Consider the following 13,561-nt stretch of genomic DNA (forward strand, 5'->3'; position numbering starts at 1 on the left):
CAGGCAGTTAACTAGTTACGTGGGATTTTACATCCCTATGATCAGCGAGGTGACTCAGGTACATCAGTGAGCAGAATGTGGCCCCGTGCATGCCAGCAATAACTTGTTTTCTCAGTGAGCAAAACTGGCTCCTAGCATTCAAGAGCAAAGGGCTGTAGGAATAAGGGGTACAAACCCACTCCCCCCCAAACAGTAATGTGTCTGAGTGCTCTGAGGAGTCAAAATCCTGGCGACTAGCTTTCTATTTCACTGTGGCTCCTCTCCCTCTTGCTTTCTTGTTTATGGATGGTGTCCGTGTTATCTTAAGTCTTACAATCCTAGAAATGTAGGGCTGCAGGGTCCTCTCTCCGTCTCTCAGCACCGAGGCAGGAAGACTGCACATTCTCACTGTGTCACAGGTCCTGGAAGTTCTCTTTCAATGAGTGTAACATCCAGCCTGTCTCTGATGCTGAGCCGGAAGTGCATGCCTGCGGATCTCTCCTTTGTTTAGGCAGGAGACAGAATGCGAGAACTGGATTCGTTTTCAGGGAAGGTGTCTCCTTGTAGGGCAAGACCTCGGATGCTACAGGAAACATCCATGATGAGTTACGGGCCTGTCTGGCTCCTGGGGAGGCTGTTTGTGGGGCTTCCAAGGGCTGGGTAACCCTTTGGCTTTGTTGCTTTCAGCGGCTGTGGAAGCCTCCGTCCTGCATGGCCTGAAGCGGAGAGCAGCAGGGTTCTTGCGCAGTAACAAGATAGCAGCCCTGTTCATGAAGGTGGGCAGGAGCTTCCCTCCCGCAGAAGAGCTTTCTAGAAAGGTCCAAGATCTGGAACAGCTCATCGAGAACACGTAAGGCATTTGCCACTGTCTTGGGCTGCCTGGAGGCACCCATGCTGGGCGGAGACTTGGGCTGCAATATTCAAACATGGCGGCCCGAAGTTAGGCACCAAAATTCCTGCTTTGGCACCTCCCCAAGAGCCTGATTGTCAGAGGTGCTGAGGCCAATGGGGGTTTGAGACGCTTGGCATGAATCAGATGCCCACCAGTAAGCACCCCTGTTTGAAAATCCTGCCTCTCAGGGAGGAGCTGGGGCCAGGCCGGAGGTATGGTGCCCAGGGCGTTAACAGGCTGGCTGTTTTCAGGATTCTCAGTCATGACAAGATCAGTAACGTTCCCCAGAAGTTGGTCCTGAGGGATTTACAAAGATGCTGTTCAAAGCTCTTAGACTGGACTGAAACGCATGCTTTTCTCAGCAAGTCACGGGAGCCCCTTGGGTCTCATGTTGGAAAAGCGATGTAGGAGCCCAAATCCCAGAGCCTTGCAATGAGCTGTAGGTCCCACAGTGACTGAGCCACATTTCAAAATGGAACTTGGAGACCTATATCACTTTAGTACTTGACTTCCGTAGGATTGACGGGCTTGCTTATGTGTCAGCTTGGCACAATTCAATTTTTATTTATTTTATCTTTACAGTGGATAGTATCAAGTTTTATTTCAAAGCATTTTTAATTTTAAATTTTCATGGTTGTGGGAAATTATGGGGGGAATAGACAATAATCAGTTAACACCCGTAGGCATTAAGACTGATGAGGTTATAACTTTATTACCATTGAAACACACTATTTTGATGTGACATTGACAAAGTAAATAGCCAGAGTCAAAAAAGAGGACACTGGGGCTACATCTAGAGTGCAAGCCTCTTTTGAAAAAGAGCGTCTAGACAACAACAAGCATTTTCAAAAAAAGCAAGCTGCTTTTTCGAAAGAGAGCACCCAGGCAGTCTGGATGCTCTCTTTCGGAAAAGCACAGTTTGCATTACATAGCGCCTTTTTTCGAAAGAGCACTCTTGAAAAAAGGCATTATTCCTCGTAAAACGAGGTTTTCCATGGTCGAAAAAAACTGCCATATTCTTTCGATTTGCTTTTGAGAAATTTTTTCAGAAAAAAAGGCCACTTTTTTTCGAAAAGACCCTGTATTCTAGACACACCCTGGGATAGATGGACCATTGCTCAGATTTCGTACGGTCTTATGCTTTAAATCAAACTCTAACACGTTCTCAAACCACATTTTTCTTTCTTTGTCTCTCTGTAAATGTTGGTGATTATTGTTGGAAATAGTTTTCCATGGGTTTGTGAGCACAGTGAAATTGATGTTTACCAACATGGACCGATAAAAATCGGATCCTTCCAAGCCTACTTTGTCCTTGGCTGAATCAGGACTTAAGTCAGCAGCTCTTTTGGGGGTTTCTTTGTATTGTGCCTCAGTTCTCTTCATTTATAACTGGCCATTTACTTTAACAAGGTCACATCTAAACACTCTGACATAGGTCTCCCAGGAAAGGAGCAGCAAGGAGAGCATAAGGATGAGATGAAGGGCTCTGTTACCAAACGATGCTCCAAGCACATGAGGACTTTCCCGTAGGCTTTACCCTCTGGGCTGCCAAGACGGGACAGTTCAAGTCCTAGCGGCACATCCACTCAGGGAAGGGCTAGTGTGCCAGCTCTGCACTCATGGAGCAGGGCACACATTCCACCATCGCTCAGCTTGCTACTTTGGTTTGGAAAGTAAGTCTGCAGTATTGTTCTGCCTTGTGTCTCTGAAGCCGAAACCAGGTACCAGGCCTTCAGGAGAACGTACGCAAAGTGCAGAAGCTGCCGAACCTGTCTCCCCAAGCCATCAAGCACCTCTGGATCCGCACAGCCCTCTTTGAAAAGGTCCTGGACAAAATCGTGCATTACCTGGTAGAAAACAGCAGGTGAGGACTGGTGTGGGCCAACTGTTTCCTTTCCCTTGCTTCCCAGCAGGGACCGCCATAAAGCCAACACCCAGGGAAGGGATGGCTGACTTAGTTTTCCTGTGCCTGGCTGGACAGAAGGCATCACAGGACCAGCACATTTTTTTTCTTGCAGCTCAGCACATGTCCCAGGATCTGAAATGTAGACCCTCTTCTTAGTGGGATGGTCAAGGCTTGGGACTCAGTGATCCCTTGCATCCCGCCCTGACATGGAGGCAGTTATGTCGGATTCCTGTTTGGTGCTAGGCTCACAGGATTCCCGTGGTCTTTGAGTCCTTATGCTGTCAGCGAATGAATGACAGGTGTCAGGCTCTGCCTGGACATCACTTATGCTAGAGACCATTCTGGAAGCTCCATTCTTGGAGGCCTTCCTGACCGCTGGGGCTCCTAATGGGTTGGTTTGGGCCCGGCAGGGGGCTGGTACAGATGGTGTCAGATGGAGATGGAGGCTGGGGGAGGACTGCCTAATTCTGGAGAAGTAGCACCGCCTGCGATGACTAGAGCCCTATACGGATACAAAATTTGTTTCCACCTTCATAAAAATGAGCCATGGATATCCAAATTGACATCAGTGGATTCAGATACCAGTGGAGATAAAGCGGATATCTGCACATTTGCCCTGTTCTAGATAAAAGATTTGTATCCACACCCGTATCTGCAAAAATGAGCCTGGATGGATGCGGATACCCAAGGATATAAAGCGGTATCTGTGGATTTGCAGAGCTCTAGCTATGACCTCCTGTCCTTTCTCATCAGCAATAATGTATGTGTGGCAGCACACCGAGGAGCAGAAAGAATAGGGCAATGTATGGCTAAAATCATCCTCTGTCATTTAGCATGTCTGCCAGCGACACCATTTTTTTTTCTTCTAGTAAATACTATGAGAAAGAAGCTCTCCTGATGGATCCTGTAGATGGGCCAATTCTTGCTTCCTTGCTGGGTAACTTTATCCTTTAACCTACTCTCAGAGCTGACTTTGCAGGCAAGACACTTCTTCCCCCCCAATGGCCCTGCATGCTCGCAATACCATCTTTTCCTGAGAACTTTACAGATTTTTAAAAGGTCTTGCCACATCTGGGGTGGGCAGATTGAATTAATAGAATCCTAGAACACTAGAATTGGGAGGGACTTTGAGAGGTCATTGAGTCCAGTCCCCTGCTCTCTTGGCAGGACCAAGCACTGTCTAAACTATCCCTGATAGATGTTTGTCTAACCTGCTCTTAAATATCTCCAGTGATGGAGATTCCACAACCTCCCTAGGCAGTTTATTCCAGTGCTTAATTGCATGAGTACATTTAAAAAGAGCTGTTACCAATCCCTAAATAATTCCCGACTGCTCGGCGTTGGAGTATGCTGAATGTCTGCTTCCATTGGTTCTCTTAGCTATTGAACAATGAACATTAATGCATCTTCCATGCCCCCACATTCTATTTTAAAATGAAGACTTGGAAGGGATCAGTAACCTAAGTGTAGCATTGAAAGGCAGAACGGAACCTGGGACCTCTGGAACTTAGTGCATGAGCCGCTACAGCTTGAGTTAAAAGCCAGCTTGCTCTCATTCTCTCTCTCCGTATGTGGTCTAAGTGCCACTACATGGGACAGTATGTGTGTAGAATACATATGCACTGCTGGCTGGTCACCCTATAGCCCAGCCTGAATAGGGGCCCTCTGCCCCTGCATAGCCCCTGGTGCAGGCCAGGAATTGGGCTATGTCTCTGAGTCACATTCGAGTTCCTGGGATGCACCTTCTCTGGTTCCAAATGTCAGAGTCTTAGCATTTGGCACAAGGATCCCAAGGGGAAAAAGATTGCCCTTTGCTTGGTTTGTAAATCTCCTCCCTGCGCAGTGGGACCTTGTGCACTGGAGTACACAAAGATGAAGACGGCGGATCATTTCTGGACAGACCCTTCTGCTGACGAACTCGTTCAGAGGCATCGCATTCACAGCTCGCACTGTCGCCAGGACTCTCCTACCAAGCGCCCTGCCCTCTGCGTGAGTGTCAGAGGATGGCGGGGGTGGATTGCTTCCCATGGTGGTGAGCAGGGATAGAGTTGGGTAGCATTGAAGCTCCTTGAATTGACCTGCAGAGTTCACTGAGCTCTGCAAACGAAAGAGGCCAGAGAAGTGTAAATTAACAATAGTGGTAACAGGATCTCTCTGGCTGGATCCAGAACTCAGCCTCTGGAGTCTACAGACTGCATGGAGCATTCTGGGATCTCTGTGGGTGGCCACTGAAATAAAAAATGAAGGCAGCTGCCATCTGCTGCATTTAGTGCAAATTAAATATAGCCCTGGGGTTTCCATTGGTTCAGGTCTGACTTTGGCTAGTGTCAAACTGTTGACCCAGACAGAAGAAAAAAAAAAGGTGTCACCGAGTCCTGGAATCCAATCTGTAGTCTGATGTGACTCTCAGCTGGCAGATAGAACAGAAGGCTTGTTAGTTCACAGGGAGACATTGTAGAACAGACTTGCCAGCATAGTAACCAGAAGCAGCCAGTACAATCTATTTTAGGGAGAGGGGACCCAAACCCAGTGCCCTGACTCTCTCCCTGCACCCCAAGTCAACCGAGACCCCCCAACAAAGCTGCCTGGAACCAGCCCCCAGCCACACTCTTCTCCAGCCTTTGTCCTGATTCTGGGGAAAAAGGTCTCATCTGGTCATATCCTCCTCCCAGGCTCAAATTTTGATGGACATCAGCCATGGTGTATGTAGGGGAGACTGTCACATGAAATTCCCATCACCGTCTAGGTATTGGTGCAGTGCCCAGGGAAACTGAGGCACACTCTCAGGGTTACTACAGGACAGTAAAACTTACATGGAACGTCACAAGGTGAATACAATCCCCACTTCATCACAAGAGGAAAGAGAATGACCATCCTTGCTGTGATATGCCGAAAGCCCCTCTGGGTGCTGGGTTAGTCTAGGGCAGGAGCAGGTCACAAAGCTATCCTGTGCTGGTCCCTTCTAGATTCAGAAAAGGCATTCGAGTGGCAGCATGGATGACCGGCCGTCACTGTCTGCCAGAGACTACGTGGAGTCTTTGCATCAGAATTCCAGAGCCACACTACTGTATGGCAAAAACAATGTCCTGGTGCAGCCGGTAAGTAGCCTGAGTGGAAGGAAAGGTTAAAGCCACGGTGCTCTCATATGGCTAGCGGGTCTGTGTGTTGCCAATTGTGTACATACAGACACCATGTGAAGGTGGCGGTACGCAGTGTGAGTGTGTATTTACGCATGCACGCCTGGGTGTATGGGTACATGTGAGCACCATTAGTGCCATTTCAGATTTTGGTGGGTGACCTGTGCATGCCATGATGTGGGGGGAGAGTGAGAGCATGAGGGGGGGACTGAGGACAGAGGTTTCAGCATTGGGACTGAGCATGCTCAGTACAAACCAAGCATCAAACTGGGGAGAAGGGTAACCAAGCCCACTTGCCCCCCCTCCCCACCATCATCTTTATCCGGGGTTACCAAAGCTCTGGAAAACTCTAATTTTTTGGCAGGGAACTTAGCAGTTAGCTGACAGGAGCACTGTACCTAAGTCTTATACATCAGAAAGAAAATTAAAGATATATTAGACCCACTTAGCTCTAAGACTATCATGATCTGACATCTTATGGCAAGTCAGGACACTGGTTAGTCTTAAATTTTACTATATATTCTGATTTTGTTACTAACTCTGTGGGGAGAGAGAGATCTCGTTAGGATGCCTGGGCCCTTTCTGCTCTGAAACAGGAGTGGGGTCTAGTGGGTTATAGCAAGAGGCAGATACATTTCAGCTCTATATAAGAACATTGGAATGGCCATACTGGATCAGACCAAAGGTCCATCTAACCCAGTGTCCTGTCGTCCCATAGTGGCTAATGCCACGTGCTTCTGAAGGAATAAATAGAAGAGGCAATTATCATAATCCTGTTGCCTATTCTGTTTATTTTAAATCTGCTGCCTATAAATTTAATTAGGTCAGCTTCTTGTGTTATGTGAGTAAAGGAATGAATAACATTTCTTTATTCTATTTTACCACACCATTTGTGATTTTCTAGACCTCTGACATATTCTCCCACCCTTTAATCATTTCTTTTCCAAATTGAAAAGTCCCAGTCTTGTTAATCTCTCCTCATATGGAAGCTGTTTCTTACCCCTCATCATTCCTGTTGCCCTTTCTGTACCTTTTCCAAATTCAATATATCATTCTTAGATGGGATGACCAGACCTGCATACAGTATTCAAGATGTGGGCATACCATGACTTTATACAGAGGCAATATGATATTTTATCTTATTATCTGTTCTTTTCCTAATGATTCCCAATATTCCGTTAGCTTTTTAGTTTTTAGACTGCCACTGAACATTGAACAGATGTTTTTAGGGAACTATCCACAAGTATTCCAAGATCCCTTTCTTGAGTAGTAACAGCTAGTTTTAACCCCATCATTTTTGTATCTGTAATTAGGATTATATTTTCCCACGTGCATTACTTTGCACTTATCAACCTCTGCCCTTGTGTTGCCCAATCACCCGGTTTTGTGAGATCTCCCTGTAACTCTTTGCAGTCAGCTTTGGATTAGTCACTGTTCACCCCTTTTTCAAGAACATTTATGAGAAGTTTAACAGTAGCGGTCCAAATGCAGATTCCTGCAGCAAAACACTCATTCCTACTCTTACCCATCCCCCATCTTTTAAGTGGAGTATCCGGCAATGTTTTCATGATGATCTAACGATCCTTCAGTTGCCTGAATGCCCAGCCTTTTGTTATTCTTAATCACCTGCCTCCCTCTTTTTATAACAAACTCCCTGCACCAAAGGCAAAGCTGCAAGCAGCTCAAATTCTGCTGCATTTAAGAACAGCCTCTGGAATCAGGGCATGGACTTTAAGCAGACCTTAAGTATGAAATGCAGGAGTTCAAACTTGGGAGAGGGCTATTGCCCCCTTGTCCCCCCAAAATGGCATCCTTGGTCAGTGTTCCCTCTAAGATTTTTCATCCGATAGCCAAAGTGAATTTTGTTTTGTGCTCCAATATTAATGGCATGTGCGCTTCTTCAGATGTGTGCCATTGTGACACCCATCAGTTATTAACAATAATATGTATATATATTGTTATGGAAGAAAAAAATACTAAAAGAAGGGATAATTAACAATGTGTGTGACCCTGCACACACACACCCTGAAAACCACCCTGCTTAGCACCAAATCTCCTTCCCATCCAGACTTGCTCCTAGTGCTTCTGCATCCATGGACTCTCCAACCCCTGAACCTCTATCCTGTGCATGCTTTACCACTCAGCCAGTATTGTGCCTCTTTTGCCCCTATCTTCTGCATAATGCCCCCTTCATCCCAACCCCTGCACTTTTCTCCCAGCCCAATCCAGTCAAAGTAAATAGTAAAGCATAAAAAATGACTGCATCGTCCCTCCCCATTGACTCTACAAGCTCATTCTGCTGTTGCAAGTTAATGACCTTCAGAAAATGAGTTTAGGGATATCACCAGAAAATTTCATCCAGTTCTTTTTCTTTAGTTCACATTACTACATGGTAAACAGAACACAGTCTAATTACTGATTATATTTCTTATAATATCTGCATGCTTTAGACTCTGGGCATTGCAGAAAAGTCCCTTTAATATGTCATCATCAACTCTATATTGATCTTGCATCAAAATAATCTATATTCATTAAGACGTTTTTAGATGCCTATACACTGTGTGTGTGTGAGAGAGAAAGAGAGAGAGAGAAAAAAAAAATTCTGAATTTGCACATTTGTTTTTTCTTCCTTGAGTGTAGCACTTTATATTTGTCCTTGCTGTATTTTGGATCTATACCCCAGGTCTCTAATTTATCAAGATCCCTTTGAATTTTAGTTCTATCCTTCACTATATTTTCAACCCTGCCCCTGGCTACCTTTCTGTCACCTGCAAATTTGATTAATACGCTCTCATTCCCACATCCAGGGTCAGTACTAAAGATAATAAACACCACCAGACCCAGAATAATCCCTGTGCAACTCCATAGGAGACCTCCTGCCAATCTGACATTGTCCCATTTATAGCTCCTTTTTCCAAACACTAGAAAATTCAGCAGTTGCCATCAGTTAGCACAGTGTTATTTGAGGTAGCACAGTCATCTCATGCCCAATGGTAACTTTTGGCAAACGTTGATTTTTTTTTAATGGGGAGCACTGTGACAGAGACAAGAGATATGTCTTCTCTACCAACAGAGGCAAATGACATGAGGCTATCAACAGAAAACTCTGCTTGCTACTTAAATACAGATTCATGCAAATGGCTTGTTAAGTAAATTGGTATCTCATCAAAGTGAATGAAACAAAGCACCTTTTATAGTAATGACTAAACTTATGGGGGTTCAGTGAGTTGGTTCTTTCTCCGGGAGGCTCTATGTTGTGTTCCAGAACCTCAACTTTGATTAAAAAATAAAAAAAGCTCTAGCCTTAATGATTCCAAAGATACCCTGGCAAAATAAACTACAGGTTGTACCTCCCTGGTCTGGCACTGTTGGGGCTTGAGTGGTTCCAGACCAGGGAATTTGTTGGACCAGGGGAGGTCAATGCACCCTGGTCTCCACGTTTGCTCCTAGCCACACTGCTGCTTGGAGCTCTGCTCTCACATAGGGGAGGGAGGCTTTGCTAGTCCCCTATCCTCCTATAGTGCCGCTGTCACCCTGGGCTCTGTTCCCCCCCCCCCCCCCAGGCTCTGATATTACCTGGGAAAGCTCTGTGTTCTCCCCAGCAGCCTCACTGCAGCTCAGGACTCCCATGCTCTGCCTGGGCTGTGTGATGGCTGCACCTGGGCTGGGCTGTGGTGCTATTTTTATCACTGCAGACCTGGCCCAGGAGCACCTGCACCATGGCCCCAGCTGCTGTCCTGGAACACTGGGCAGCTGCCTGCCATGCAGCCCACCCCTGGGAGCAGCTGGGGCTGCAGCTGCATGGTGGCTGCTGGGGCTAGGAGTGTGGTACTATTTTTAGTTCCATGGGCCTGATCCCAACAGCCATGACCCCAGCCATGGCAGGCGGCAGAGGCTGGGACTGTGGTACTATTTTTAGTACCATGGTCCTGATCCCAACAGCTGCAGCTACTCCCAGGGGCATGAGTGCAGCCCAGGCTCCAGCTCTGGCAGCCACTACATGGACTACATGATGGCTTCCCAGCTGCTCCTGGGGTGGGGCAGCCATCTGCCACACAAACCTACCCTTGGAAGCAGCTGGGGCCACAGCTGCACAGTTCTGCTGAACAGGTAGGCCAGACTGAAATTTTTGGTGGGCACCCACACAGGTGCACACCTTAAAGGGAACCCTGCCTCTGATGAGCACATCCATGCTGTAGAGCCATGGCACTCTCTCTGATCCTGTGCAAAGGGTTGCCAGATACTTTCACAAAAAATCCCAAACATGGCGGGAAAAAAATTGGTTGAGCAAAAAAAAAAAAGTTACTGCACCTTTAAATCACCCTGCCCTCATCAGACGCAGCAGGTGAAGAATGACCCCACCGGTCTTCTGTCTGAGAAACACAGAAAATACTGGACATTTTACATGTCCAGTATTTTCTGGGTTTTTTTAATGGACAGGGGTCACAAATACCGGACTCTCCAGGTGAAAACTGGACACCTGTCAACCCTACCCATGCAGAGGACTCTTAGACTTCCATATTGTGTGTGTATGTGTGTGCATGGAAGAGAGAGAGAACCTTTATACCATTACAGTTAGTAGGTAAAGGAGTCAGAGACTTTCCTGTGCCTGCAAACCTGTGCTTAAAAAGACTGCTCTCTTCATTTTATCCAGCCCTGCCCCAGGCTGTGAGAGAGGCTGACTGTCAGTGCATCATTTGGGAAATGAAGAATCTGCGCTCCATTTCTCAAGGCAAAAGAGAGAGAGATTCTTCGGCTAGAAATGTGTATCTTTTTGGGGGGAGGGGAGGGGCGAGGATTCTTCTTTCCTTTGGCTAGAAGCTGGTCCCCTTTTCCTTCACCCAGAGGAGCGTGGGCCAGATGAGCCATTTCCAGCACTGCAGCTGGTGTGTGTCCCGGCACGGCAGATGGGCCCGTACATGGGGGTCTCTAGGGACTGCTGCACTGGAGCCATCCGCTGGGTAACTGCCCAGCTGACGGTGCAGCATTGGACTGGCAGAGGAGTGACATGCCCAGGCAGACAGGCAGCTATGAGGGGCCCGCTTGGGTCTGTTGGGCCCTTTCCCGGTACAAGTCCCACAGCTTTGCTGAGCTGGGTGGTATGTCTCTGCCAACCTTCTTTCCTCACTCTGCCTGCCTACGGGGAAGCTTTTGCAGGGGCCCTGCAGCTTTGGGGGACAGATACAGGCAGAGAGAGCTGCGCTGAGCACGGCTTCCGTGGGAAGGGGAAGATCTATCTTGCACATGCTGGGGGGTCTGGTGTGCAGGCCTGTGACCCAGACAGATACCATTGCTTGGCAGAGATGGTCTTGCAGGGGAGCTGCCATTCCATATCTTTTGCCTTGTGTTCTGCAGCTTCCATGCCACCCTAACCCCTGAAGGATCAGCCATGCAGGGATTTCAGACAGCAGGCTTGGTTCTGACCTGCCAAGCCTAGATGTGGGGGAAGGAATTAGGGAAGGACACAGAGTTCAGTTTAGCTCAAGTAGATTGCTCAGGGCAGTTTCTGCTGGTAAGGGGAGTGCGATAAAACAGTTTCACTGGTGCTGTGGCGGTTTCCCCCAGTGGATGCTCTGCCCCTAGTCCTCTGACCAGCCCAGGGTGTTGCTCTTCCAGGCTTGCAGTGATGTTTCATGGGAGATCAGCTCTGCATGAATGGCTTCACAGCCCTCTTCCTGGTTTTGGAGCAGGAAGTACTCAGGATCCTGGGCATGGTTGTGGGGGTGTGTGGGCTGGCCACTATGATGTTGGTCCAACAGTGTGTTTCAGCAGACCATGGAGACCTACTGATCCCAAGAGCCACACCCCCCGGCCATGCCATCCATGCTGCCAAGGCGGGTCAGTGACGTCATTTCTCTGTTTTCTTTATCAAGAGAGACGACATGGAGGCGATACCGGGTTATTTGTCCCTTCACCAGACTGCCGACATCATGACTTTGAAATGGACCCCCAACCAACTGATGAACGGTTCTGTGGGAGATCTGGACTATGAGAAAAGGTGATTTGCTCTGTATGCAAGATCCTGCCAGCCAGAGAACAGGAGGGCAATCAATGAGCCATTCCAAGCAAAATTGTCCTGTTAGGTGCCTCTAAAAAAGGGCCTGATGGAACAGCCACTGTAGTCAGTGGGGATCCGTCCACTGAGCTCCGCTGGCTTTGGATCAAGTCTCAGCTGTTCAGCTGATGTTGTCTGATCCCTTTGCTTTCTGAGAGGTATAATGTAAACTGGGGCTTGGGAAAAGCCCTCCTCTGGACTGCCTGGGGAATCCAGTTCTGTGTTCTAGGTTGGTGCCAGTTTTTACCAAAGCCTGTTTAGGAAACACTTACTAGTTATCCAGGAACTTACACAATCCCACAGAAAGCAAGCAGCCCATGGGGATGGAGAGCAGGAAGGGGATGCAGGGACAGAGAGCCCCTGAGGAATCCATCTTCTGAGGGCCAGGCTGTGTGGATCAAATCACAGAGGCTGTTGATGCTGAAGAGTGTGGAACAATTAGCTTCTTGCCCTGTGAGTAATCGCTTGGTGTGTCTGTCTCAATATTTTGAGCTGATATATCTAGAAATTGCAAAGCAAATAAACAGGGAACTCCAAGAACAAGGAGAAAAAATGTGAGAAGCTTCCAGATTCACAACCCTGGGCAATGGGCTTGTGTAGTTACAGGATCAGCCCAGACTTAAAGTGGCTGATGTGTGCTGGGACTAAGGGGTGGACACAGTTAGTTCTCAGGTGGCTGTTCCTTCTCTTGCTCTTACACCGTATTCTGCTGCCTGTCACTGATATATCTGAACCCATTCCCCTGAAAATCCATAGTAAAATCCACAGTCTCTGCCACGTCTCCCTTCTTGGGTAAAAGTCTCATAGAAGTAGTCATGTTAGTCTGTAACTTAAAAAACAAAGTTTAAAAAACGAGTGGTCCTGCAGCACCTTAGAGACTAAGAAAACTATAAATAGTATCACGAGCTTTAGTGGGCACAACTCACTTCTGAAGAGGAGAGTTGTGCCCACAGAAGCTCATGACATTATCTATATTTTTTGTTAGTCTCTAAGGCTATGTCTACACAGCTGATAACTTCAAAATAATGTCGAATTGGAGGACTTCTTACTCCGATTCCTGCTACTTTAATTTCACAAGGAGTAAGGTAAGTTGGAGGAAGAGTGCTCTTTCTCGAAATAACTGCTAGTGTTGACAGCACCAAAAGCCAAAATGAGCTATTTTGACTTCAGCTTCACAATTAGCATAGCTCAATCTGCATAGCTTATTTTGAGTTTAGTTCTGCTGTGTAGACGCACTCTAAAGTGCTACAGGACCACTCGTACCTTTATGAGGTCACACCTGCCCTCTGGGTGACATTCCCTGATTAAATGAATCCTGGAATCTGGCATGTGCATTGGTGCCATTTTTCTTGCTTGCAACATTCCCTTGTACAAACTCATGCCAACCCTTTACGTGCAACTCAGAAAAGCCTATTCCAGCAACTTATTACTGGCACAGGCATAACAGCTTGGATTGAACAACAACCATTAACAGAATTCCCATGTGCTTTCCAGCAATAGATCAGTTCTCCCGAAACATCTCCTCTCAATAAATAGCAAGCAAATGGTCTGGTAGCACTTTATAGACTGCTAAACATGTAGATGGTATCATG

The 13,561-nt window shown here is 47.1% G+C and overlaps 1 protein-coding gene across 6 annotated transcripts in view; it reads left to right on the forward strand.

Moving 5' to 3' along the window:
- SGSM1 (small G protein signaling modulator 1) overlaps window positions 1–13,561 on the forward strand; it is a 95,686-nt gene that overhangs the window by 41,873 nt on the left and 40,252 nt on the right. For all 6 annotated transcript variants that reach the window (XM_075898859.1, XM_075898863.1, XM_075898860.1 and 3 more), the window contains exons 4-9: window positions 667–829; window positions 2,583–2,735; window positions 3,647–3,714; window positions 4,621–4,766; window positions 5,744–5,875; window positions 11,788–11,912. In XM_075898859.1, coding sequence (XP_075754974.1) covers window positions 667–829; window positions 2,583–2,735; window positions 3,647–3,714; window positions 4,621–4,766; window positions 5,744–5,875; window positions 11,788–11,912 — 787 coding nt within the window. The remainder of the gene's footprint in view (window positions 1–666; window positions 830–2,582; window positions 2,736–3,646; window positions 3,715–4,620; window positions 4,767–5,743; window positions 5,876–11,787; window positions 11,913–13,561) is intronic.

Source organism: Pelodiscus sinensis, chromosome 15 (assembly GCF_049634645.1).
Source record: "Pelodiscus sinensis isolate JC-2024 chromosome 15, ASM4963464v1, whole genome shotgun sequence".
NCBI lineage: Eukaryota > Metazoa > Chordata > Testudines > Trionychidae > Pelodiscus > Pelodiscus sinensis.